Source organism: Chiloscyllium plagiosum, chromosome 26 (assembly GCF_004010195.1).
Source record: "Chiloscyllium plagiosum isolate BGI_BamShark_2017 chromosome 26, ASM401019v2, whole genome shotgun sequence".
NCBI classification, from domain to species: Eukaryota; Metazoa; Chordata; class Chondrichthyes; order Orectolobiformes; family Hemiscylliidae; genus Chiloscyllium; species Chiloscyllium plagiosum.
The window spans coordinates 45,177,256-45,202,922 of NC_057735.1; the positions used below are offsets into that span (position 1 = coordinate 45,177,256).

General features: G+C 39.8%; 1 protein-coding gene across 1 annotated transcript in view; it reads right to left on the reverse strand.

Moving 5' to 3' along the window:
• The window catches only part of LOC122563310 (AT-rich interactive domain-containing protein 2-like), a 258,669-nt gene that overhangs the window by 37,499 nt on the left and 195,503 nt on the right, over positions 1–25,667 (reverse strand). The window contains exons 11-13 of the mRNA XM_043717025.1: positions 23,972–24,136; positions 11,777–11,846; positions 5,806–5,940 (exon numbers count right to left, since the gene is read on the reverse strand). Coding sequence (XP_043572960.1) covers positions 5,806–5,940; positions 11,777–11,846; positions 23,972–24,136 — 370 coding nt within the window. The remainder of the gene's footprint in view (positions 1–5,805; positions 5,941–11,776; positions 11,847–23,971; positions 24,137–25,667) is intronic.

Consider the following 25,667-nt stretch of genomic DNA (forward strand, 5'->3'; position numbering starts at 1 on the left):
TGGGAGGGTTATGGGCTAGGAGCAGGCAGGTGGAACTAGTTTAGTTTGGGATTATGTTTGGCATGGACAGGTTGGAACAAAGAGTCTGTTTCCGTGCTGAAGACTTTGACTATGACTCTACATGTCTGCCTGGGTGTTTCTGAAAAGTTTTACTACATTACTGAATATTGTATAATCTGACAGATTTTAAATACCTCATTTCTTATGAAGGGCTTATGCTCGAACGCGATTTTCCTGCTCCTTGGATGCTGTCTGACTTGCTGCGCTTTTCCAGCACCACACTCTCAACTCTGATCTCCAGCATTTGCAGTCCTTACTTTCCTCAGATCTTACATTATGTCTTGTCTTATTTACACAAATCCAGGATAAATATGGATTTTAAAAAGTAATCCTAATACGGATGTGAGAAACATCACTATATAAATTTAATTCTTTGAGGTAATAAGTAGAATAGATGAAGAGGAAGTGGAAGATGTAATATATTTGGATTTAAGATGCCACACATTAAGCTAATTAATAAGAGCTCATGATGTCGGAGGTAGTATCTTAGCATGGATTGGTGAACTACTAGATGACAGAGTTGAGGTAAGGGGGCATTGTCAGGTTGGCAACTTGTAATTGGTGGCATGTCACACGAGTCAGTGCTGGGGCCACAATTATTTACAAGATACATAAATGACTTGATGATGAAAGTGATAGTTCTACAGTGAAGTTTGCAGATGACCCCAAAATGAGTGGGCAGACAAGTGGTGAGATAATACAAAGGCTCTACAGAGGGATATGGACAGGTTAAGCAAGTCCATATCCCTCTGTAGAGCCTTTGTATTATCTCACCACTTGTCTGCCCACTCATTTTTGGGGTCATCTGCAAACTTCACTGTAGAACTATCACCTTCGTCATCAAGTCATTTATGTATATTGTAAATAATTGTGGCCCCAGCACTGATCCGTGTGACATGCCACTAATTACAAGTTGCCAACCTGACAATGCCCCCTTACCTCAACTCTGTCATCTAGTAGTTGATGACAAAATCTTGGCAAATGGAATATAATGTGGAAAAAATGTGAAGTTATGGCATTTAGCAGGAAGAACAGAAGAGCTGAATATTACTTAAATGCAGAAAGACTGCAGAAAGCTGTGGAACAGTGTGATTTTGGAGTTCTTATCCTTGAATTACAAAAAGGTAGCATCCAAGCTCAGTGGCAAATGAAATGTTGGCCTTTATTTTAAAGGGAATGGAGTACAAAAGTAGGAAGGTTTTACAAGGCACTAGTCAGGCCAGAGCTAGAATGCTGTGAACAGGTTTGGGCTCCCCATCAAAGGAAAAGATATACTGGTACTCAAAGTTGTCCAGAGAAATGTCTTTAGGCTTACGCTTAACCAGAAGGAGGGACTGTTTTATGAGTAGAGTTAGCAATATGTATGCCTACAAGGCACACTGCAAAAATTCACCAAAGATCCTTAGGCAACACCTTCTGAACTCGTGATTACTTGTAACAAGAACAAGGGCAGCAGATACACAGGAACATCACCACCTTCACATTCACCTCCAATCCACTCACCCTCCTGACTTGGCAATATGTCGCTGTTCTTTCACTGTCAATGGGTCAAAATCCTGGAATTCCCACCTTAATTGCACTGAGAGTCTATCTACAGCACATGGATTACAGCAGTCAATAAGGCAGCTCACTACAATCTCCACAAAGGCAACTAGGAACAGGCAATAAACACTGACCAGCCAGTGACCCCCCATGTCCCATTAGTGAATGAAAAGAAATTCAGAAAAATAAGCGTATATTGAAAACTTCAAGACTTTTTGGGCACCTGATAGGGTAGATACAGAAAGGTTGGTTCTCCTTGTGAGGTAATCTAGGACCAGGGGCATAATCCAAGAGTAAAGGATCTCCCATTGAAGAGAGAGATGAAGAAGAATTTCTTCTCTCAGAGAATGTGAATCTGTAGAATTCTTCACCACAGTAGGCTGTCAAGGCTGAGTTGTTAAGTATATCCATGATGATATAGGCAGGCTTTTAATGAGTAAAGGAATTAATGGTGGTGGAGAAATGGCAGAAAAGGAGAGTTAAGGATCATCAGATCAGTCATGATCTCACGGAATGGCAGAGCAAACTCAGTGAGCCGATTAACCTACCTCTACTTCTGTGTCTCATCTCTTCAATCTGAAAATTAACTGGATACAAATGTTATGCAATCATTATCTGTGTTCCTTCAAACTTTTTCAGCCACTGCGTTCACCTTGGAGGTCTACTGTGTGGCAGCAACTGAGAAACTGGAAGTGAATGCGTCAGCACGCAAATCAGCAGGTGCAGACCCTCAGGGTGGCTGCGAGCCTATGCAGCTTAAAAGGATCATTGGTCACTATCCCTTTATTCTCAAGGGATTTAAATCTGATAACAAGTTTATCATTTGGTATGAAGATGAAAGTTGCCTTTTGAAATTTTGTATACACAAAACTAGCTGAGATACCTTCAACAACAGTCCACAATAAACCTATTAAAAAAATAGAACCACGAGTAGGCCTTTTGGTCCTTTCAGCCACTTTCCAAGTTCCAAAGGCTCACAACCAGAGAAGAAATTAATCCTCCTCTGTCTTCAATTAGTGCTTCTCATTTTCCTAAACTCTAGCGAGTAGAGTCTCAATCTGTTTGGTCTTTGCTCCGAAGACAATCTCTCTGTACCAGGGATCATTGCATTGAACCTTGTCTGAACTGCTTGCAATGAAATAATATGTTCAAGTCAGGGAATGAAAATTGTTCATAGTCCAGATGTGTTCTCATCAGTACTTTGTACATTTGCAGTAAGACTTCCCCATTCTTATACTCAACCCCCCGTGAAATAAGGGCTAACATTCCATTGGCCTTCCTGACTACCTGCGTGCTAGCTATGTTTCCTGTATTAAGTACCCCCAAATCCTTTTGTGTTGCCTTCTGAAGTTTCTCCATTTAAATAATGCTGTTCTTTTGTTCTCCCATCCAAAATGAACAATCCCAAATTTTCCATTTGCCAATCTACCAAAGGGAAAGTTACTTCCTTTCTACCCTGTCTATGCCCCTCAATTTTATACATCTCAACCACATAGACATCTCAGTCTCCTCTGCTCCAAGGAAACCAACCCCAGTCTATCCAATCTCTCTTCATAACTAAAACTTCCAATCCCAAGCAACATCTTGGTAAATCTCCTCTGCATCCTCACCACTGCAATCACAATACTCCTAAAATATGGATTCCTGAAGTGCATTCAATAGTCTAGCTGTGGCCGAGTGAGATTTTTTATAGAATAATAGCATATCCTCCCTCTCCTTAAATTCTATTTCTCAGCTAATAAAGGCAAGTATGTTTGAAGCATTTTCCACCATAATGATTGATGCAAAATATCTATTCAACTCTGCTGCCATTTCCTTGTTCCCGATGATTATCCCCCCAGATTTACAGAGGCTTTGACCTCTCTTCCCTTTTATATATTTAAATAAGCTATTATCAAATTTTACATTCTTTGCTAGTTTGTCCTTGTAATTTTCTTCATCCCTTTATCATCTTTTTAGTCTGCTTGAATTCTGAATTTATCCCAATCTTCAAGGCTCTCAATTACTTTTCCCTTAAAATGAAATTACATGAAACCTTTGTTGAATTTTATTTATTGGCTGTACCTTTCCAAATGACAACTCATTTGTAGAAGTTACTATCTCTAAATTTAGTCTCCTTTTATCCAATAGCTGACAGCAGTGATCATTGCTGAGTTTATTCTTTTTCTTTTTAAATCAGGGGCATAACATTTACCTTCCTCCAGTCCTTTAGTATCAATTCCATATCTAAGGTTGGACTGGAAGATTGTGCAAAGACAGCACCTGGAATATTCATCCTTTACTTCCCTTAATTACCTTGAATAGTTCCCATCTGGACACAAAACATTTCTGCTTGAGGATTGCCGCTCTGTTTATTTTTACCTTTGTATATTATACTACTGTCTCCTCTTTCACTGCAATGTTGCATTTATCTTCAGTCATGAAGAGGATTCGGCCAGCTTATGTTTTATTTGACAACTCTATATCTAATTATTTGTTTACAAAAATCCTAAGTTCTCCTTTTATATTAGACGCTTTTTTCTGGCTCCAATTATTCTTTATTTTGATCTCTATATTTTCTATACTCAGCTTTCTATTATCCTACATTATAAACCATACAAAATCATAAATCTTTTTTGTACCTTAAGTTGTTTAGCTATCAGGACTACTGAAATTTTGGGCAACTTTCCTTGTGGGAACATATACTCAAAATTATATCCTTTGAATATTCATGTTACTGTTGCTCAATTAGCAGCCTTCTAATTTTCAATTACAATCCTGCTGTACCAGAATTGTTTTCAACTTAAAAGTTAGCCTTCTTTCAGTGAAGTAGTTGCATGCTTGAATGTACCTAGTCACCTTCAATATTAAACAAATCTGATTTTATGATTGCTGCCCCTGAAAATCTTCCCAAAAATAATCCACTTTCCCTACTTCATATCCCGAACAAAACCCAGTACTGCTTCTTTCTCAAAATGTAAACATGCTGATCAATTTTACCTCCTATTCATTGCAGGGAATTTGCGTTCAGCCCCTACTGTATTCAAGTTGGGGAATATAACTGTGAAAAGCTGATTGAATCTGCATCCTCCAGTAATGAATTTATACATTACATATAGCTCATCACACTTCAAAGATAAATTTAAACTGAGATGCATGCATTGAAATAATCACCAATACAGGAATTGAAAACTCTGGCTCAAAAAAATCAAAATGTAAATGCTCCAAAAGTATTTTTCTCAAGCCAGAGATTTAACAATTACAGTAGGCATCATGGATATGAATATTTTTCATTAATTTTAATTACTGTTTGGAAAGGTTCACTGCAATACATTCCAATTATAATTTCTTTACCAGCATGAATTTTATACTGGCAAACAATAAAAGCACTAAACATTCATAACATTATTGTGACAAAAAGCATGGTTAGTGAGTGTTGGTAGGCAGACTTAACTTTTATACTGTCAAAGCTGGGGTCAATCATCACCTGCCATCCACACACAAACCCTTTTCAGCATTAATTTATTGTCTTAAACAGAAGAGAACTTTAGGTCATTTGCTCAAGCCACAGAGGCCAGTTATAACTTCTGTATTTAACTAATTCAAATCAAATCAAACTGCAAATTGTAAGGGTAGAATCTTCAATCAAGGCTTCTTGTGGCACTTTGGTAGAGTCCCTACCTCTGACCCAGGTTCAATTCCCACATGCTCCAGAGATGTGAAATAACATCTCCTAATAGATTGAAGAGTAAAAGAAAATCTAGACTTTTCAACCAATGAGGCAACATCCTTTATAAGTGACCATTTGATGCAAGTTAAACTTTACTAATAAATTACTCTGAGTACCTAACTGATCAATCAGATCAGGATTTCTTACAAAGCTTTTCATTTTGACAAAGGTTAAAATAAAAATAAATAGAAGAATGAGAAAGATTAAAAATTTCGATGATGATCCACAATTGATTGTAGAAGGCATATTGTACTGGCATTTTGATTTTAAAAATTGGTTCAAAACAGCACCACAGATATCATTCTGGGTACAGAAGGCAGCAATGAAAGTGGATGGAAGCATCATTCTTCCAGTTTAAACCCATCAGCTTTACATAATTCACTAACAAAATTAACAGCTAACATCAATTGTTTTGATATTTTAAATGACACGAAACAATAAAAAATGATATAGCAGTGATTAATTTGAGCATTGCGAGTTAACATACAACTCACCGGAGACATTTGGTGAACCCTGTAGATGTTAGAATACCACTGCTCCCAAGTTTGCTGCACAGGGACAGGTACTCAGAGTATAGGTCTACTCGGTAGATTGAACTATCTGCACTTTCTTCAAAGTTGGCATTCAACCTAAAACAGGAGAAAAATGTATTTTCTCACAACAAAGTACTCCAACTTATCTAAGCATTATGGAAGACGTTCATCACAGACAGCTTAAGAGAATTTATATCGAGCATGATTTCATAATCCCCTCCACTACACGAAATTTACAGTCAGATGTGGTTAATCAAATAGCCATTTGCCACCTTTACCCAAGTGTCTCATTCACATCTGGGGTGGTAGATTTAGTAAAGAAAATCAATGACAAGGTGGCTTCTGACATTTTTACAGCAAATGGCAAAAATAAATTATAGGACCAAAATTGAAGTTGTACCTGAGACAGTGGATGGTACTGCAAAGACAGTAATAAAAAAAACCACAACAATGACCACTAAAACAGAAACTGCTGGAAAAGCTCAGCAGGTCTGGCAGCAGCTGTGTAGAGAAATCAGAGTTAAATGTTTCGGATCCAGTGACCCTCCCTCTGAGGAGTTCTGATAAAGGATCATCAGACCTGAAACGTTTACTCTTAGTTTTCTTCACAGATGCTGCCAGACTTGATCAGCCTTTCCAGCAATTTCTGTTTTTGTTTCTGATTTACAGTATCTGCAGTTCTTCCAGTTTTTAATCATCATAATGGCTATATTTTGTTAAAAATAATAATCTTGCCAGTGTTAACTTGTAACATAAAACCAAAATGACAAGGTTTTAACAAGTTAAATTCTGGTCAATCTTTCCTAACTCTGTGCATTTTCGATTAGTTTTGATCCCTAAGCTTTTTATGCAGTGATTGGGTAACAGTGTTTAAGATGAGTTTTAAATTAAAAAAAAAATCAATTTGTAAGGCTAAAGGAAATTACAAAAAAAAGGGCTGGTAAAGTAGCAAGGACTTCCTTTAGAAATGCCTAAAATCTAATAATATTGAAAGAGGAGGGGGGTTGCTCAGCAAGGAAACTGAAGCTACGTGGAGGACAAAGAAGTGATGCAGACATTAAAATGATTTTTTTTTATAACTGCAAGGGAATACCAGAGGAGGATAATGAAGAATTAGGAGACAGGTAATGCAGAGAAAATGAACACAACTTGAAGATAGCATTTTCCCTAAGCAGTTAAACAGTTCAAGTTGGCCACAATTTTTCAATTCTCCTTAAATAACTAAGGGACTGATACGTACTCAATAAAATAGACAGGATCAGGTCAGTAGAAAGACTTGTTTAGTCAGTTACAGTTAAAATCTAGGAATCTACAAATCAACATTAACTTAACTGTAATTTGCCCAACGCAAACTGTGTTTGTAATTGTTCATCTAAGTTATTTGAATAAAAGGAATTTGGTGGATGCAGCAAGTTTAGATTTTCACAAAGCATTCAATATAATGTTTCAAGTTTCAACATGTGCTGTGTTAAAAATACATGGATGTAAAAAATGATTTTGGGTAAATGACCACTGTTCAACATTTGAAAGCTTCACAAGGGCTATACCACTGTTCTCAGCACTGGTTTGACATCTGTTGGATAATTACTTAGGATATATGGCACAAAACAAATTATTCAGCTCAACCAGGACATTTATTTTCTACTTAGTTTTCTCCTATTTTTCTTCATTTATATTTATCATAACCCTCTACCCTATATCCTTCCACGATTGTGGTAAACTAAGTCGGGGGGAGGGGGTCTACAGTGGACTGTTTGACTCTTATCAAACAAGCTTTTGGTTTTATTCTGATACTCTAAATTGTTTTGCACAAGCTACATCCATACATTAGGAGTAACATTATGAAGTTTGCAGATAATACCAATGTCAGGAAAGCTGTGACGAGGTGGGTTGTACATTTAAGGATGGAGAGAATGATAAAATTGGCAGAAGCATTATATATGAATATCAATGCAAAGAATCTGGAATGGAAAGCTATAAGCAGAAACAGCAACTATAAAATTAGCATGTCATAAAAATGCATCTAGTTCTTTATTGTCCTTCAGGAAAGAAATCAGCAAACCTTATCTGGTCTGGCCAATGTGACTCTGGACATACACTTATGTAACTGAATCTCAAATACCCTCTGATATAGATGAAGTATTCACTTAGTTCTATCAAACTACTATGTGGAACAATAGTAAAACAGAGTGGACCACCCAACATTGGCCCAGGTAATGGGCACAATAAAGCCACACTAATTGGAAATGATATCCTCAGTTACCTTCGGGAAATTTATGCCACTTCTGGCAGGAATCTGATATTATATTCTCAGCATCATATCTGTCAGCCAATTTTACAATTCAACATTATTCCATACTGTGTTCTGTCCCATCAGAAAGATAGACCCACAAAAGGTGACAGCACAATGATTTTTGAAGTTTACGACACAAACTCTGGACTGGTCAAGTATTGTGACATTAAGCCAAACATGGCCAGTAAAATAGCCTGATTAGTATCTAATGTCCTGCTTCTGCTGATAAATCAGCATTCTCTCTGCTGGTTGGAATCATTCCTAGCATACAGGCAGATGGCTGTGACTGCTGAAGGTCAGCCTCTCAGCTCCAGGACACGTCTGGAGTTCCTTAGACTAGTGTCCTAGATTCAACCAACTACAGCTGCTTCATCAATCACCTACCCTCCCTCATAAGTCAGGACATTTGCTGATGACTGCACAATGACTCAGATACAGAAGCAGTCTACATCCAAACGCAGCAAGGCATCCATTTTAGGCCAAAAAGTTGGAAGTAACATTTGCACTAGAGACAAAGAATTACCATCTCCATGAAGAGACAATCCTCTTGACATTCAATGGTGTTATCCTCACTGACTCCTCCACTATCAACATTCTCAGAGTTACCACTGACCAGTAACTGAACTGGACTTGCCACATAAACACAGTGGCTGCAAAAGCATGTCAGAGACTCGGATAATTGCAGCAAATAACTGATCTTCTGACTCCCTAAATCCTATCCAGAAGTTAGGAGTGCGGTGGAATACTCCCCACTTGACTGTATGAGTGCAACTCCAACTACACTCAAGGAACGTTATCCAGGACAAAGCAGCCACCTGATTATTTGTGGATGTGGTACCATTTGTTCTCTCCTCCACTGATGCCTGTTAGAAGTGCTTACCATTTATGCAATGCAACGTAATGCTGAACTTCACCAAAGATCCTTAGATATCACCTTTCAAACTCTTGACAAATACCATCTAGAAGCATAAAGTCATCAGATACAAAGGAACACCACCACCTGCAAGCTCTCCTCCAAGCCACTTACCAGACTGACTTGGAAATACATTGCCATGCTTACAGTGTCATTGCAACAACTTCCTGGAATTCCATCCCTAACGGCATTGCAGATCTAACTACAGCAGTTGTTCAAGTGTGCAGCTCACCACCACCTACCTTCTCCAGAACAACTAGGCAAAAGCAATAAATATTGGTCCGGCCATCAATAGCCATGCCCCATGAGTGATTTTTTTTTTTAAATTCATGATAAACAGTAAACACACCATGCTTATAGATAGTGCTCCCACAGCCAATGGATCAGATTAACATTTTGAATTTATAAAGTACCTTCAATGTAATAAAATATTCCAAGCTATATCACAGAAAATTATTAAACAAGGTCATGAGGAGATGAAGATCAAGCAGGTCTGTTTTGAAGGGCACCTTAAAGGAAGAAAGGAAGGAAAAGTGGTAAAGGGGCTTTGGGAAAGGCTTCCAAAGCTAAGTGCCTTGAGAGTTGTAAACATGACCACCAAAGGGAGAACAATTAAAATTGGGAATTCCCAAAATATGAGAATTTGAAGACAGATGTTCCAGAAAGTTCTATGACTTAGGGAGATTACAAAGATGGAGAAGGCCATGAAAATAAAGATTTTTTTTAAAAAAATGCATTATTTAACCAGTAACCAATTAAGGTCCATCAGCAAACAAGCAATAGGTGAAACTATCGCAGGAAGTTTGGATCACCTCAATTTCATAAAGAGAAGAACTTGGGAAGCTGGCCAAGAGTCTGTTACAACAGTCAAGTACAGATGCAACAAACACATGAATTTCAGCAGCAGTGACACCGTCTGCTTAAGTTAAAGAGGTAATGAAGTCATACTACATAGAAAAGGACCCTTCAGTCCAACTCGCCCATGCTGACGAGGTTTCCCAACCTAAACTAGTTTCACTTTCTGCATTTGGCCCATATTCCTCTGAACTTTTCCTACTCATGTACCTGTCCAAATGACTGTACCCACATCTACCACTTCCTCTGGCAGTTCATTCCATGTATATGCCATGAAAGAGTTGCCACTCAAGTCCTTTTAAATCTTTCCCCTCGCTTCTTAAACCTATGCCCTCTAGTTTTGGACTCACCTACCCTAAGGAGGAGACCGTCACTCTTCACCTTATCTATGCTCCTCGCGATTTAATAAACCTCTATAAGACCATTCCTCAAACCTCCTACGGTCCAGGGGAAAATGTCCCATTCTTTTCAGCTTCCTCTTATAATTTAAACTGACCAATTGCAGTAACGTCCTTGTAAATCTTCTCTGCATTCTTTCCAATTTAATAACATCCTTCCTATAGCTGGGCAACCAGAACTGCATGCAAAAGTGGCTTCACCAATGCCCTACAAAGTCGCAATGTGATGTCCCAATTCCTATACTCCATGCTCTGGCTAATGAAGACAAGTATGCCAAATGCCTTCTTCAGCACCTTGTCTACTTGCGATGTTACTTCCAAGGAACTTTGTACCTGAACTCCTAGATCTCTGTTCAACCACATTCCCCAAGGCCCTACCATCAATTGCGTAAATTCTGCCTTGATTTGTCTTACCAAAATGCACATTAACAAAGATGGAAGAGAAGTATTCCCAAGTGAACAAAGGATTGCCTTTTATGTTCTGTGTTAAGTAGTTCACCCATTTCCTTTATAGCAGGCACTTTGTGCTGTTGACAGACCACAGTCTGCTAACCTCAATTTCTAGCCCATAAGTGGGAATCCAGAAAATGGCCTGCAGAGGTGGGCACTGGCTCGCTCAGCCTACTCACATGAAATCAGATACCAATAGTCGGAGAAGTACAGCAAGCAGATGCTTTGTCAACCACTACCAGGAAATAAAGATGTTCCCGATTGGAACATAAATAGGCAGTCACAATGATGGCATTGATGTGGAAACTCAGAGACAGAGTTGCACAGCATGGAAACAGACCTTATGGTCCAACTTGGCCATGCCGACTAGATATTCTAAACTAATCTGGACCCATTTGCCAGCATCTGGCCCAGATCCCTATAAACCCTGTCTACTCAATCCCATCCAGATGCCTTTTAAATGTTGCAATTCATGTTGTAACATCAATAAGAAGAGTTTAAGAGGGATGTGGGCCAAATACTGGCAAATGGGATTAAATTAATTTAGGTTATCTAGTCGACATGGAGGAGTTGGACCAAAAGGTCTGTTCTCATGCTGTAGAGCTCTATGATCCTATAATTTGAATCCACAACTTTCTGACACAAGTAGAGTTGAAATCAAAACTATATCACTTAATCATTCTGCACTAATGAACCCATAACTTAAGTCTTGGCCTCTTTCTCCACTGTCGGAATTCTAATGATTCATGGATCAAGAATTGGACTCCAAATACAAGAATACCAAACCAAGAATTTGAGCTAACCATTGTTTCAAAAATCATTTCTAATTACATATCATTTTATCTTATCTCTTTCAATTACTTTATTTCATTCTTTAACAGAAATCACAAATGTTTTCAATCAATCAGAATTTCACATGAAAAATGTGAAAATTACACTGACAAGATTACATTTCTCACAGGAAAAAAATACAGTGATTTTTCAAAAAAAAAAAGTTTGAGTTGGCTCACAAAGGTCACTTACCACTGGCATGTAAATGTCTCACTATCTGCTTCCAACAGGCTGGCAGAGGGAACTCCAAGAGGCCTTGATGCTACAGAAATCAAATGAGAAAAGAATATATAATGCTGTCTGGCAAACTTACTTCAATTGAACCAGAATTGAAAAGTACCAGTGATTAGCTGGATGAGGTTGGACTGATTAATATTCATTAATCTGAATATGTTCTTCCTAATTCTTCATGCTTTAGAACTGCATGCTTCTGTACTAGTTTAAAATTAAGACATATTCATGCATATTATGCCAATGCTGCAACTAAATCGGAAAAATATTAATTAACAAACACATTACATTAACTTGAGTACAGTATTGTTCATTTCCCTAAACATACTAAATCAAAAGGGCTGCATGTTCTGAGGACAGACAATCTCACACAGATTGCTACTCTGGTCCTGTTTTTGAAACAAAAGAAGGGGGAGCTGTATTTCTGAGGAGATGCCACCCAGGTCTCCTTTGGAAATGCGAAGCCATATGTCCATTCTGATGGTTCTTTCAAAGCATAAAACTGTTGGAGATGGCAAACCCTTTTCACTGTAGTCAGCTGTCATGTTTTGAAATTTACAGGTCCTGACAGACATTTTGAAAGCAGCTTTCAAACCATAAGGACATAAGGTTAACTGTGATGTTATTATGCTGGGATGTAGGATGTCAGATAGCAAGGTGGTAGTATCAGATGGTAACATGACAAAGGGTTGGATGTAAATGAGTAAGGGGTACGGTGCAGGCGCATGGGATGCCAGGTAGGACGGGTGCCGGGGTCAGGGGGCCCGGGGGGGGGGGGGGGTGGAGGTGGTGGTGGTGGAGGTGGAGGAGGTGGTGGTGGAGGTGGAGGAGGAATAAGTTAGATCGAGGTCTGGAGGGTATAGAAGGCCGAGGAGAGGTGTGGTTGGGAATGTGTGGCAAGAAAATATGGGGCCTGTTGAACAGTTGAACTCCTGACAATCCATGCATTTAATAAACTAACTTTTTCTCAGTAACTATTTACTTTATTGCATTGGCACCCTCTGAATTTTCCTGATTTGAATGGAGACTGAAGGTTCCAGGTGGTGAGGAAATGTCCATTGGAATCTTCAGTTTCCAAGGAAATTTCTTCCAAGTCTGACAGATTCCACCGACTCTCCATTGGCAACTCCCATATACTCTGAAATAAAGATCGCCTGGCAATCAGAAAATCCTGGCTAAAGTCAGACTGCAAGAAAGGGTAGTGCCACAATTATTCCTTTCACAGGACAACTTCAATGAAAATACTTATAGTAAATGTGAACTTGAGCTATTTGACAACAATGTGGTAGTGCAGGTACACAAAATGCTGGCTGGTTTTTGGACTTCAGAATTTTTCAAATTTCAGAATAAGGACAGTTTGATGGTGAAATTTTTTAAAAATCTTATCGGAGGAGTAAGACTCAGTAAAACTGCCTTGAGACAAAATTGAGGCCTGCCAGTGCTGGGCCACATCCCCCCATGTCACATGTGAGTGACACACATCAAGTGGGTGTGGAGTTGGGTTAACTGTTTGCACACCAAACAATCTTGTCAATGAGAAAAAAACACTTCACAAAAAAACCTTTGGACTTTGAAGCTTTTCGGATTTTCAGATAAAGGGTTGTCTACCTGTAATATGTAAAGTTAAATCAGCAAGGAACTACCTTACCTAATTCCTCAAAGAGGAAGTGACTGGGTTGAATAAAGTATAGTAAATATGTGGTTGAACTGACTTGCTCCTTTAAGACTGCAAAATTTACTCAGGTCCCAGCAGAAAATCAATTATTCATTTATTCAATTACTGTTCAATCATTTATTAAATACAATTACTGCAACAATAACTATCTCTCTGGTTTACTGCTGCTACTAACGGAAATCTGTTGCCCAACTTTAACAAACTACAAGCTCATTGCTACATTCTGTTTGTTCATTTGTAATTTGTCCAATACATTCATAAAACAGCATCCAAACAACAGCTAAATTTGAAATGCCTAACATATAATCCCAATTTAGGAGTCCCTATGACCTGACACCCCCCCCAACTGCTTACTAGGCATCAGTGAGAAGATTATTTTTGATGAAGTGCCGTTTAACAGAATGGTCTTCAGTACCTTCCACCACATTGATAATGGAGGAGAGCAGGCTGATGGGTATAACTGGCTGGGTTAATGTGCCCTGCTTTTGGTGGACAGAAGATAACTTAGGCAAATTTTTTTGGACTGGATAAATGCCAATGTTGTAATTTCACTAGAACAGCTTGGTTAGGAGTGGAGATACTTTTGGAACACAATTCTTCAGTTCTATTGCTGGAAAGTTGTCAGGTCCCACATCTGTTGCACCACTTTACATTACAGCAAAGTATGCCAAACAACGTCATCTCTTCTTTGATGACAACTGGAGTGCAATGTAGTGACCGAGTGTTAGAGGTCTACAGCACAGATAAAAGCAGCCCCTTGGCCCATCAAGTCCACATATGAACAAAATCAAGCACCTTACTATTCTAATCCCATTTTCCAGCACTTGGTCTATCGTCTTGGCATCGCAATGCCGATCTAAATACTTCTTAAATATTATGAGTGTTTCTATCTTTACCCAGCCTTTTAGGCAGTGAGTTTCAGATTCCTATCATCCTCTGGGTGAAAAAAAACCCTGTAAAACATCCCCTCGAAATCTCCTTCCCTAGTTATCTTCTTACTCTTACTGTACCTGCAAAATAACTTAGGTGTTTCTTTTAATTTACCTGTCATTATCCTTCCATGTCTCTTTTTGCTCTCCTAATCTTTTTAAGTTCCCTCTTATACCTTCTATACTCCGCTTCAGCTTTTGCTGCTTTGAGCCCTCAGTGTCTGCCATACATCTCCTAATTTCTCTTTATCCATCCTGTAAATCCTTCGACATCCAAGGTACACTGGTTTTGTTGTTCCCACCCTTTCTCTGTACTAGAACATTTCTTTCTTGAATGCATCTATTGGTGTGACATAGATGTACCTGCACATCTCTGCCCACAGTCCACCCAGACCAAATCATGTCTGATTTTATTAAAATCTACCTACCCCTATTTTAGAACTTAAGACTTCAGGTCTATACTGTCCTTTTGCCTACAATCTTGAATTTAAAGGAGCTGTGACCACAATCTGTAAAATGCTCCCCCCAAAAATGCTTCAGTCACTTGCCTAAAACCTCATTCCTTACATTTAAGTCCAGGACTTCCCCTCTCTTGTCAGGCCTTCTCCATACTGGTTTAAATTATTCTCCTGGATGCATGTTAAGAATTCTGCTTCCTCTAAACTTTTCACACTATGACTACCCCAGTTCATGTTGGGAAACTGGAACCTCCTCCAACATAATTACCCTATTGGTTTTTTTACTTCTGATTTGATTGCTCCTTCTACAACTTCTTACATTCCTGGAAAGCTCAACTCTCAGCAGAAGACCAAAGTTCTTTCAAATTACCTGACTGCATCCACTGAAAATGATATGACCTCCTCTGCACAAAAGAAGAATGTATCCATCAGCTGCTTTACGCATCTGAACATGACTGACTAAGGTATATTTCATTGATTACTGGCACTGAACCAATACCATGCCGAAATAGACAAGTCTGGTATTCCTAGAGATAGGCCTGGGTCAGATTCCACTAAACTGTAAAACTCTAAGAACCTTTTTATTAATTAACGAACTTTGATCAGCTGGGAACAAAGGTGGAAACTGTTGTATACCAGGAGAGGGTAGTCAGTGGCAGGAAGTGCAGGTAACAGAAACTAGGGTGTTGTTTTGTAGCAAGTGACTGCTAGGCTAAAAGTCCATCTGCTCAGAAGTCTCAGAAGGGGACATTTCCATTGATCAGAGTATGGTAATATGAGCACCACCAGCTGACACTCTAGTCAGTCTGATATTCGCACAGTGTACAGTTTAGTGGGAGTGGCTATTGGAAATTACAGGCAGATCTGCTACACGGGTAGCCTTTGTAAATGAATATTCTGTAAGTGAGATAGGGTTGAATTAACTGAGAATTTAAAGACTGAACTTTTTTTAGAAAAATATTTTTCCATAAATTATTTACTATTACATGAACTTGGCTATTCATAATTTTTTGGAACCTCAGAATTGGGCTATTACTTTCAAGATTTGGTGATGAGACTACATGCAGACTGAAATGGATTTTCTTGGCATTAACTAGGAACATAAGTTGAACATCTTTTGTTGAGCAACTAACATTATGTAACATGTAATATTTAAACTCACTGTCATAGCATTACTAGTACTCAATATTTTATTTAATGTGCCTTGTATGAACAGGGAAATTAGAGTGGTGGTGTGGGCTCTTTCAATATACAGAGTACAAATTGAGTTAAAATTCCAGACTTCACTTGTCATTAGAGACTTCACCAGGTAAAGGTACAATCCACATTATGCACGCGAGATCTACTTACAAATGTGGCCAATGATGACCAAATATCTAGCACAAAAGCCCAAATAGTCTGAACATTTTACTGTCATGAAAATGTTTTGGGAAAGATTCACTACATTCAGTCCAATATATTCTGTACTATCGAAGCCTGCAGTCAATACCTCAGGTTTCAAATGATTATTCTTGACTCAAGCATAAAATCTTTGAGAAGTTTTGTAATTTTCATCATGCATTTGTATAAAGAACTTCAGATGCAAGCATTTAAGTAAATACTTTATTACAATTGTTCTTCCAGCAGTAAAGAACAATTCTAAAAATATTACACAATGCTTATTGACAAAAAAATCCATACCTGACTGCCTTGCACATAAAATTGGACATCTTCTTGAAAGCTAATATAATTCTCAAACAAAAGGAAGTTTCCATCTTATTTCCTTTGACCCCCCATCACTTTTCCTAAGCTCGCCTTTTTTCTAAGTCCGAGTAATCAATCCCTTTTTAAAAAAGCCCTAATTTCATCCCTTTGTACTCCTAAGTCAATGAATATCATGGTTGGGTTGGGTATGCCTCTCAGCTTTTCCATCACCATTACCTCTGCAACCATTTCTTGGCAGAAGTCTTTTCCCCATAGAGCAAAATGTCACAATGAAATTTCCTCGACATTGGGGAGATCAACACAAAGAATAGCATTATATAGAATGCCATGTTCAGGATGCAAATGTGACCCTCAGCTTCTTGTCACATTATTTCAAATTTCTGCCAACTGCCTCCTGCACTGTTCCAATGAAATTTAATGCAAGTTCAAGGCAGATGGGATTTAGTAGCTGAAGAAAATCCAATAACCAACTAGTAAGATGAGTCCTAGGAGTCAATTTCACTCAATGAATAAGGAAACAAGACAGATGCTTTAGAAACTATAACTGAGTAATGATAAATATCCAGTACTTTCAAATTATTATTTGATCGTGATTGAAGTAGGAGCTCAAGATATTTTGCTGTCCCTAATTCAGGGAGGGTTAGGGTGAATCACAGCTGTCCGTTTGTTTTTACTTTAATTCATTCACAGTGGGTGTTGCTGGCTTGGCCAGCATTTACTGCTTATCCCTAATTGTCCTGTTAAGAGTGAACCACATTGCTGTGGGCCTGGTTTATATGTATGGTACACCCAATAAGGATAGCAGTCCCCTTCCCTCAGGGAATTTAGAGGATGGGCTTTTCCGACAATTGACAATAGTTTCAGCGAATCACTGCACAAACTGGAGGAGCAACTTATCTTCAGATTAGGCATTTGACAACCTTCTGGACTTTAACATTAGAGTGCAATATCTTCAGATTGTGAAACCACTCCGTTTCTTCCATTTCTTTTAGCTTTACTTGTTACATTCTGTCACCATGTCCTCTCCACCATCTCCAGAGTGGCTGTTTGTTCTTTCCAGTTTGGCAGTTATGCACAAATTGTTTTACCACTCTCACGTTCCAATCACTTAATCTGCGCTATCAACATCCTTTCTCCCTTAGCACTCCACACCACCACTATTGCAAAAAAATGTTGCCCCTCCATACTTCACATCAATTTCACATCTAGACTCAAAAAGTTAGCTTCCTCTCTCTCCACTGATGCTGCCTGACCTGCTGTGATTTCCAGCATTTTTTGATTTCATTACAGATTCCAGCATCTGCAGTAATTTGCTCCAACAAGAGTATCATAGCAATCATAGACTCTTATTTCTAGATGTTTAATTGAATGCAAATTCCATGGTGCCATCTGCCATGGTGAGATTCAAACCCAGGTGACCTGTATTGTTATGCATGTGTGTTAAGACAGTGGGTCAGGTAACCCAGATTTGGGAGCTAGGGGAGGCTGTCTAAGAACAGACTGAGGGGCCGGGAGGATGCACAATAAAACATTCCCTATTCAGATTTACCCTCTGTCTACTTCATGTTCTATTTGTGGTTCCAAAATTACAACAACTGGTGATGAGAGTGGGATATGAGCTGCAAACTGTGCACTAATGCAGTTTATTTTGTCAGGAGGAAGGATGTCACCCAGACTCCCAAAATGGCACAGAATTGTAGAGGTAACATCAAGGGAAGCTGTCGCAAGGGGACTCAGGCTGCAGTCAATGTCAAGGAAGAACAGTACGCACCGAAAGCAGGTCAAGAGCAGCAGGTATGAAGAGACTTGGGCCACAGCCATTGGCTGAAGAAGGGAGTGCTCGCCCGACAGCTTGCCAAAGTTGTTGCGGACAGCAGTCACAATGGGACTCAGACTGTGGGCGATGGCAGAGAACAACGGTATGCTAACAAAGTGGGCGACAGAGTAACTGGCGCAGACAGCATTCATGCAGGAGACCAGCTGTGAACAGCAATTAGACAAATGGCAGGAAACTAAAATGACAGGCCAATTTGGAGCAATAGGACCATTTGATGAAGAGATGGAATTTTGGATTCTGTACACTGAATATTTTGATGTGAATTTAAATGTAAATAAGGTGGCTGAAGGCATAATGGTACCAGTTTTCTTGAGTATCACTGGGAGCAAAGGAGTGCAGTGCAACCACAAAAACCCATAGAGAAAACATGCCGAGAACTATGCTGTGTTGGGAATTTATTTTGCACCAAAGCCACTGATGATCATGGAATGCTTCCCTTTTTATAGACAGATATAGCAAGAAGAAAAATCCAATGCCAATTTGTGGCTGCCTTGAAGAAATTAGCAGAACACTGCAAACTTGGATGGTTCCTCCAAGGTGCGTTGCGGGACTGTTTGGCTTGTGGCTTCGGACGGAAGTGACTAACAAGGTGAGACCTGGATTTCAAAGTAGCTTTTGAAATTGCTACCTTGATGGGATTGAATACCAGGGAAGCAGCAGAGTTGAGTGACAATACCTAGGAGCATAGAGCAGTGGAAACTCAGTAGGGTGCAGTACCATCCTTTGAATACCACTGATGTGACTTGAGTGCCCCAAAGAGTCGATGTGCTGGACTCGCGAAGCCCAGTGCTGGAAGGGTAAGCGAGTGGGCCATATTGCCTGAAATTGCTTGGTACAACACAAGCAAGAGAAGGGGTGTCTAAAGGAGATAATTCAGAGGATAAGATCGTAAGTGCTGCTAGTCAGGGAATAGACTGGGAGTCAGCTGGGTCTGTGGGAGAAGTCGAAGGCCCAGAGTTAGCAGAATTTCAGTTAAACATCCTGTTGGCATGGGGTGAAGCTAATAGTTTCTGGGTTCTTCCCAAATTAGAGGATAAAACAGTAAAGGTGGAAATGGATATGGTGTAGTGGTGTCTGATTCCCAAATCAATATATAGGGAAAAGTAAAGGCACCGTCACTGCCTGCCAAGATTATACTACAGACATACGTGGAACAACTGTTGCCATTGAAGGGCTATGTACTAGTAAAAATATAGCTAAGGGAACAATGTGCCCAATTGCCTCTGCACATAGTGAAAGGCAACTACTCTGCATTATTAGAATGCTCTTGATTACAGTAATTAAAGCTAAATTGGGTATGGTTAATAGACTGGCAGATTCAGAAATGAGTTTGCAAGATATTCCAGACAGGTAGGAGGATGTCTTTAAGGGAACCCTGGGGAAAATAAAAGGATTAGAAATTAACCTAAATTGAAGTAGGAGGCTCATCCAAGTAATCTGAAGGTGCATCCAGTACTGTATGCTGTCATGCCTAAAGTGGAGGTGGAGCTGGAACTGCTGAAAAACCTGGCACTGTTGAACCAGTAGCCACCACTGAATAGGTTACTCCAATTATCCTAGACAAACACAAATGACACAGAGACTCAATATCCACTTCCACGTATTGAGAATCTGTTCAGTGGACTGGCTAAGGAAATCGATTCTCAAAAATGGATCTGTTGCAGGCCTATTTGCGATTGGGGAATCATGAAGGAGCTCCAGTCACCATTGACGATAGTGACACACAGGGTCTGTTCCACTACAAGCGACTGCCTTTTGGCATCATATCTGCATGACATTCTGGTCACTGGATCCTCGGAAGAGAACCATTTGAGAAACCTAGAAAAAACTCTAAAAAGGTTGTATGCACACAACTTAGAATTAAAAAAAGAGAAATGTAAGTTTTTTTTTTAAAAAGAAAAGCTCCATAGAATACCTAAGCTATGTAATTGATGAGGAGGGACTACACAAGATGCCCAAGATGGAAGTTGTCATAAAGGCCTCTAGAGCAGAGAATGTGTCTCAACTGAAATTGTTCTTGGGACTTGTAAATTACTAGACCAAATTCATGTCTGATCTGGCAACTGTGCATTGGTTGGGAAAAAGGTGATCATGGAAATTAACCAGGAATGTGGGGGGGGGGGAAGATGAAACAAATCCTAAAAAGACCGCAAGTGTTGGCTCATTTCGATTCAAAGTGAGCTGCAGCTGGCATGTGATGTCTCACCTAATGGGGTTGGCATTGTCCTGTCACACATTTTGCCGAATGGAGGGGCAAGGCCCATTACAATTGCATCAAGGTCACAGAGTCATACAGCATGGAAACAGACCCTTCAGTCCAACTGGCCCCTGCCAACCAGGTTTCCCAAACTAAACTAGTCCCCATTTGCCTTCATTTAGCTCATATCCCTCTAAACCTTGCCTATTCTTATACTTGTCCAAATGTTTTAAATATTGTAACTGCACCTGCATGTATCACTTCCTCTGGCAGTTCATTCCATATGCAAATGATCCTCTTTGTGAAACAAATCCCCCTTGGGTTCCTTTCAAATCATTCCCTCGTCACCTTAAACCTAAGTCTTCTAGTTTTGAACTCCACATTCTCCCCCCCCCCCCCCCCCCCCACCAATCTTCCTACAGAAGGGCAACCAGAACTGTATATAGTACTCCAAAGGTGGTCTCACCAATGTCTTGAACAACAGTAGAATCCCTAGTGTGGGAAGTCCACAATGACCCTCCGAAGAGTAACCCACCCAGACCCATTCCCCTACCCTACTATCCGATATTTACCCCGAACCAATGGGCAAATTCTCAACTCCTATACTTAATGCTGTGACCAAATGTGCCAAATTCTTCACTGCCCTGTCTACCTGTGATGCCACATTCAAGGAACTATATACGTGAACCCCTAGGTTTCTTTGTTCGATGACATTGTCCAGGCCCAACTATGAACTGTAAATGTTGCCTTTGTCTTACCAAAATGCACATTAATGAAGAAGTATGTCCAAGTAGAAAAAAAGGATTGGCTTTGTCTTCATCATAGAATCACAGAATCCCTACAGTGTGCAAACAGTCCACACCAACCCTCCAAAGAATAGTGGGCGACACGGTGGCACAGTGGTTAGCACTGCTGCCTCACAGCGCCAGAGATCCGGGTTCAATTCCCGCCTCAGGCGACTCTGTGTGGAGTTTGCACATTCTCCCAGTGTCTGCGTGGGTTTCCTCCGGGTGCTCCGGTTTCCTCCCACAATCCAAAAATGTGCGGGTTAGGTGAATTGACCATGCTAAATTGTCCGCAGTGTTAGGTGAAGGGGTAAATGTAGGAGTATGGGTCTGGGTGGTATACGCTTCGGCGGGTCGGTGTGGACTTGTTGGGCCGAAGGGCCTGTTTCCACACTGTAAGTAATCTAATCTAATCTAACCCACCCAGACCCATTCATCTACCTTATTACTGTACATTTCCCCTGACTAATATACCTAACCCACTCATCCCTGAACACAATGGGCAAGCTAGCATGGCCAATTCACCTAATCTGCACATCTTTAGACTGTAGGAGGAAACTGGAGCACCCTGAGGAAACTCACGCAGATATGGGGAGAATGTATAATCTCCACATAGACAGTCGCCTGAGGCTGAAATTGAACCTGGGTCCTTGGCCCTGTGAGGCAGCAATGCTAACCACTGAGCCACTGTGTTTGGTAAGATGATGATCTTTCCAGAAAATCAACAATTTCAATTACAGCAGACACTTAATGCTACTGACAGACCACAGGCTGCTAATCTCCATTTTTGGCCCTTACACAGGAAAATTGTCAATAGTGGCAGCATGCCTGCAGAGACAGGCACTGGCTCTGTCTACTCCTATGAATTCAATACCAACAGTCGGAGAAGCACAGCAATACAGATGCTTTGTAAACCATTACCAGGAAATGAGGGCATTCTCAACTGAAATTTATATAATTTTTTTCCAGTAAGACCAGGTGCCAGTGTTAGTCAGTCAAGTGTGGAACGCTACCTGGAATATCCTGGTCTTGAGCCTAGTGGTGCACTTAGTCCTGAAATGAAGGACTTGTCATAGAAACTGCTCAGAATTACACCCTTACCTGGCCAGGAGGTAAGAATTGTTGTACAAGATGGGTTTTTAATGTGGGGAATGAGAGTTCTTATTCCTACCCTGTTAAGAGAAAAGGTGTTGGAACAAGTGCACCAATGGCAACCCGGTGGGGTGCAAATTGGCAGTTGAACTTGGATGCCCAGACTGAGAAGAAAGCAGAATCGTGCAGATCCTGCGCATTAGTAAGGAAAGCTTGTCATTACTTCACCTTGGGAATGGCCTCAAAGGATTCACTAGGATGGCAACTCAACAATGTTCCTCAGGAATGCCACATGCAATGACCCAGCGCTCGCTAGCATCCCTAATATTCAACTGCCAGCTGAGAACCATGTTTACAGCCAGAAGCGACAAGAGATGAGATAGAGAGAATTCAAAAAGCTAAGAAAGGTGGGAACCTTGCAATAAAGGGTATTTCAAAAAGGAAAGACCCTGTTTGGCAGGAATTACACATCAGGGGAAAAAAAGAGATCCCAGCGGTGGTTCAAACAGGACTATTGTTATATACAGTGTAGACTAGGGATGAAACTGGCCTTGAGGAGAGATGCAGAATTGCTGGGTGCTCGATCTCACCAAAGGGGGAGGTGCCTCAGAATACCTTGCCGGTCCAGATAGGACCAATGGTGTTAACCAAGTCAAGTGCCTCAGGCCAGAGTTGGGCATACACAAGGAGGAAACACCAGCAGCATCACCGAGCAGTGACAGCCATAGAGGGACACAAGTGCAGAACAAGAGGAGCTTCCAGAATCCAGATAGACTACGCAAGAACAGGTTGCTGAAATGAGATGGTCTTTGACATGATCAGTATCACAGGGGGATAGCAATTCCTCAATGTAAACTATGGAGGGTGCATTTCCTTTTCCTATGTTTCTTTTTTGTACATATTGTCGGATGTATGTGATACGTGCGTATGTGTGCATGCGTGTACACATATGGAAAAATAAAGGGAGAGGGCAGTTAGCTGTGTAGTTTTGTGTGTTGCCATTTCAATAGATCTGGTCAGGTAACCTGGAGGTGGGAGCTACAGGGGCAGTCTAAAATCAACTGTGGAGCTGAGAGTGTGCACAATAAAGTATTCCCTATTCAAGGTAATCCTTCGTCTACTTCATGTTCTGCTCATGGCTCTCAAGAACCACAAACACAATAGCATGAAAATTATCATGTGTCTGGATTAATTGTTCATGATAACAGCATTAGGCCACAGCCTCCGCTGCCATGGCAATGATTGAGATAAATGCATAATCCATATCACTTCATTCAATATCTAAACAGGACAGAGATAATTGCAATTATTTTTGACTGGATTCAGACAAAGCAAAGGGGTCACAAAAGGTTAACAAATGAATCAGGCTGGAGGACTAAATCATAATGGAAGATATCAGAGACTGCTTACAAATCGGCCCCAAATCAATTCAATGCTATTTTGGCTAAATATATAAGTGGATTGAATCAAATATCATACCTGTTACAGGGGTGCTCTGATTTGAAACATTTTCGGTTGTGACTGATCGAGTGGTCTCAGGTGTTGGCTGCTGAAGAATGCTCTGCTGTTCTACTAACTTGACTGCAGCTAGTGCATCAGGAGGAAAGTTCTGCATGTCCACAGAAACTAGGCAAACAAGCTGATCTGAAAATGATAACAGACCTTATATGAAATCAAACGTGTCACCTAAGTTTTAGAAATCATCTGATATTACTAGCTTTGCAATCAATAAATGTTTTTAGTAGAAATGTATAACAGAGGCTAGTAAATACAGCAGAGAGTGTGTGGGAGAATTTGAACAGTATTCTTCTGATAACCCCATAAACTATGTAGGTGGTTTTAGATTTATATCATTCCCATGACTTTTGTCCATGTTACAGCAGCTGGCAATTTACACAAGATAATTTAGACAATTCACTACAAACCCGGTGTAGTGCCCCTTTCAGTTTACTCTACAAAATAAAAATCTTTTTGAATCGTACTACAATCCAATTAAAATCCTTTAAATAGTTTTAAAAATGCAAATTGTACTTTCAGAAAGTTTGAGTTAAAAAATTATTCAGAAATTATGATTCTCATGACTGGATTTTTAATCAATAGTTTTGCTGGCTAGTTACACAGGACAACTAGATCAGCGCTGCAAGGCATTCACAGAAATGATTGACATTTGTCGGTATTTAAGGACATTTTCCTTTTGCCTTCATTTGTTTTTTTTTTTAAAAATCTTCCAATATTTATATTGTTCTGTATTTGCTGGTTTTAAAGCTGCATTATACTCATCCAATGCTTCTTGTTCACCATGCATTCCTCAATTGAAATTCTTAATTTTGCAGAAATTAGGTGTCATAATACAAATCTAAAAATCTAATCGTTCAGATTTGATAAAGGAACATTCCCTATTGGAAACTAGGCCTTATGGGGGTCATTAAATAATAATCTACAATCTCTGAAATGATGATAGATCTGTGGATGTAAAGTCAGGAGCAGTGCACTACTCAGCTTAGTGGGTGGGGAGGGGTCAATTGAAGGGAAGTTTAAAAAAAATCTAAAAGAAATGAGAGAATCGAGAGGTGCAGGATAGAGAAGGGTGATAATCAAACAGTGCCAGGAATAGGTAGAAAATATAGCAGAAGGGAACAGAATGTGTGCTATAAATGGTAAAAGTCAAAGATTAAGGCTCTTTACCTGAACGCATACAGCATTTGTTACAAAACAAATGAGTTAATATGACTTACAATGCAGAGGTGGTTACACAATCATCTAGACTGTGAACTCAATATTCAAGGGTATCCGACATTCCAGAAAAATAAGCAAAAAAGGAACAGGTGGGGGGGTAGGTTTGTTAATGAAGGCAGTATCATTGTGGTGATAAGTGGTAAGATGTGTAACAGATCATAAAGCAGAATCAGTTCAGGTGTAAATAAGGAGTGGCAAGGGAAGGAAGTCACAAGTGAGAGCTGTCTCACATTAGGACAAAGTATAAATTTACTTAAAAGGAGAATACAATAATTGTATGATTGTACATGATTGTAATCTGCATATTTTGACTGGATAAATTAGAGATGGGCAATGATGACACAGTCAGTATCATACAACACAGTAAACAGGTCGCTCGGTCCAACTCATCCGCACTGACCAGACATCCCAACCTGACCCATTTGCCAGCATTTGGCCC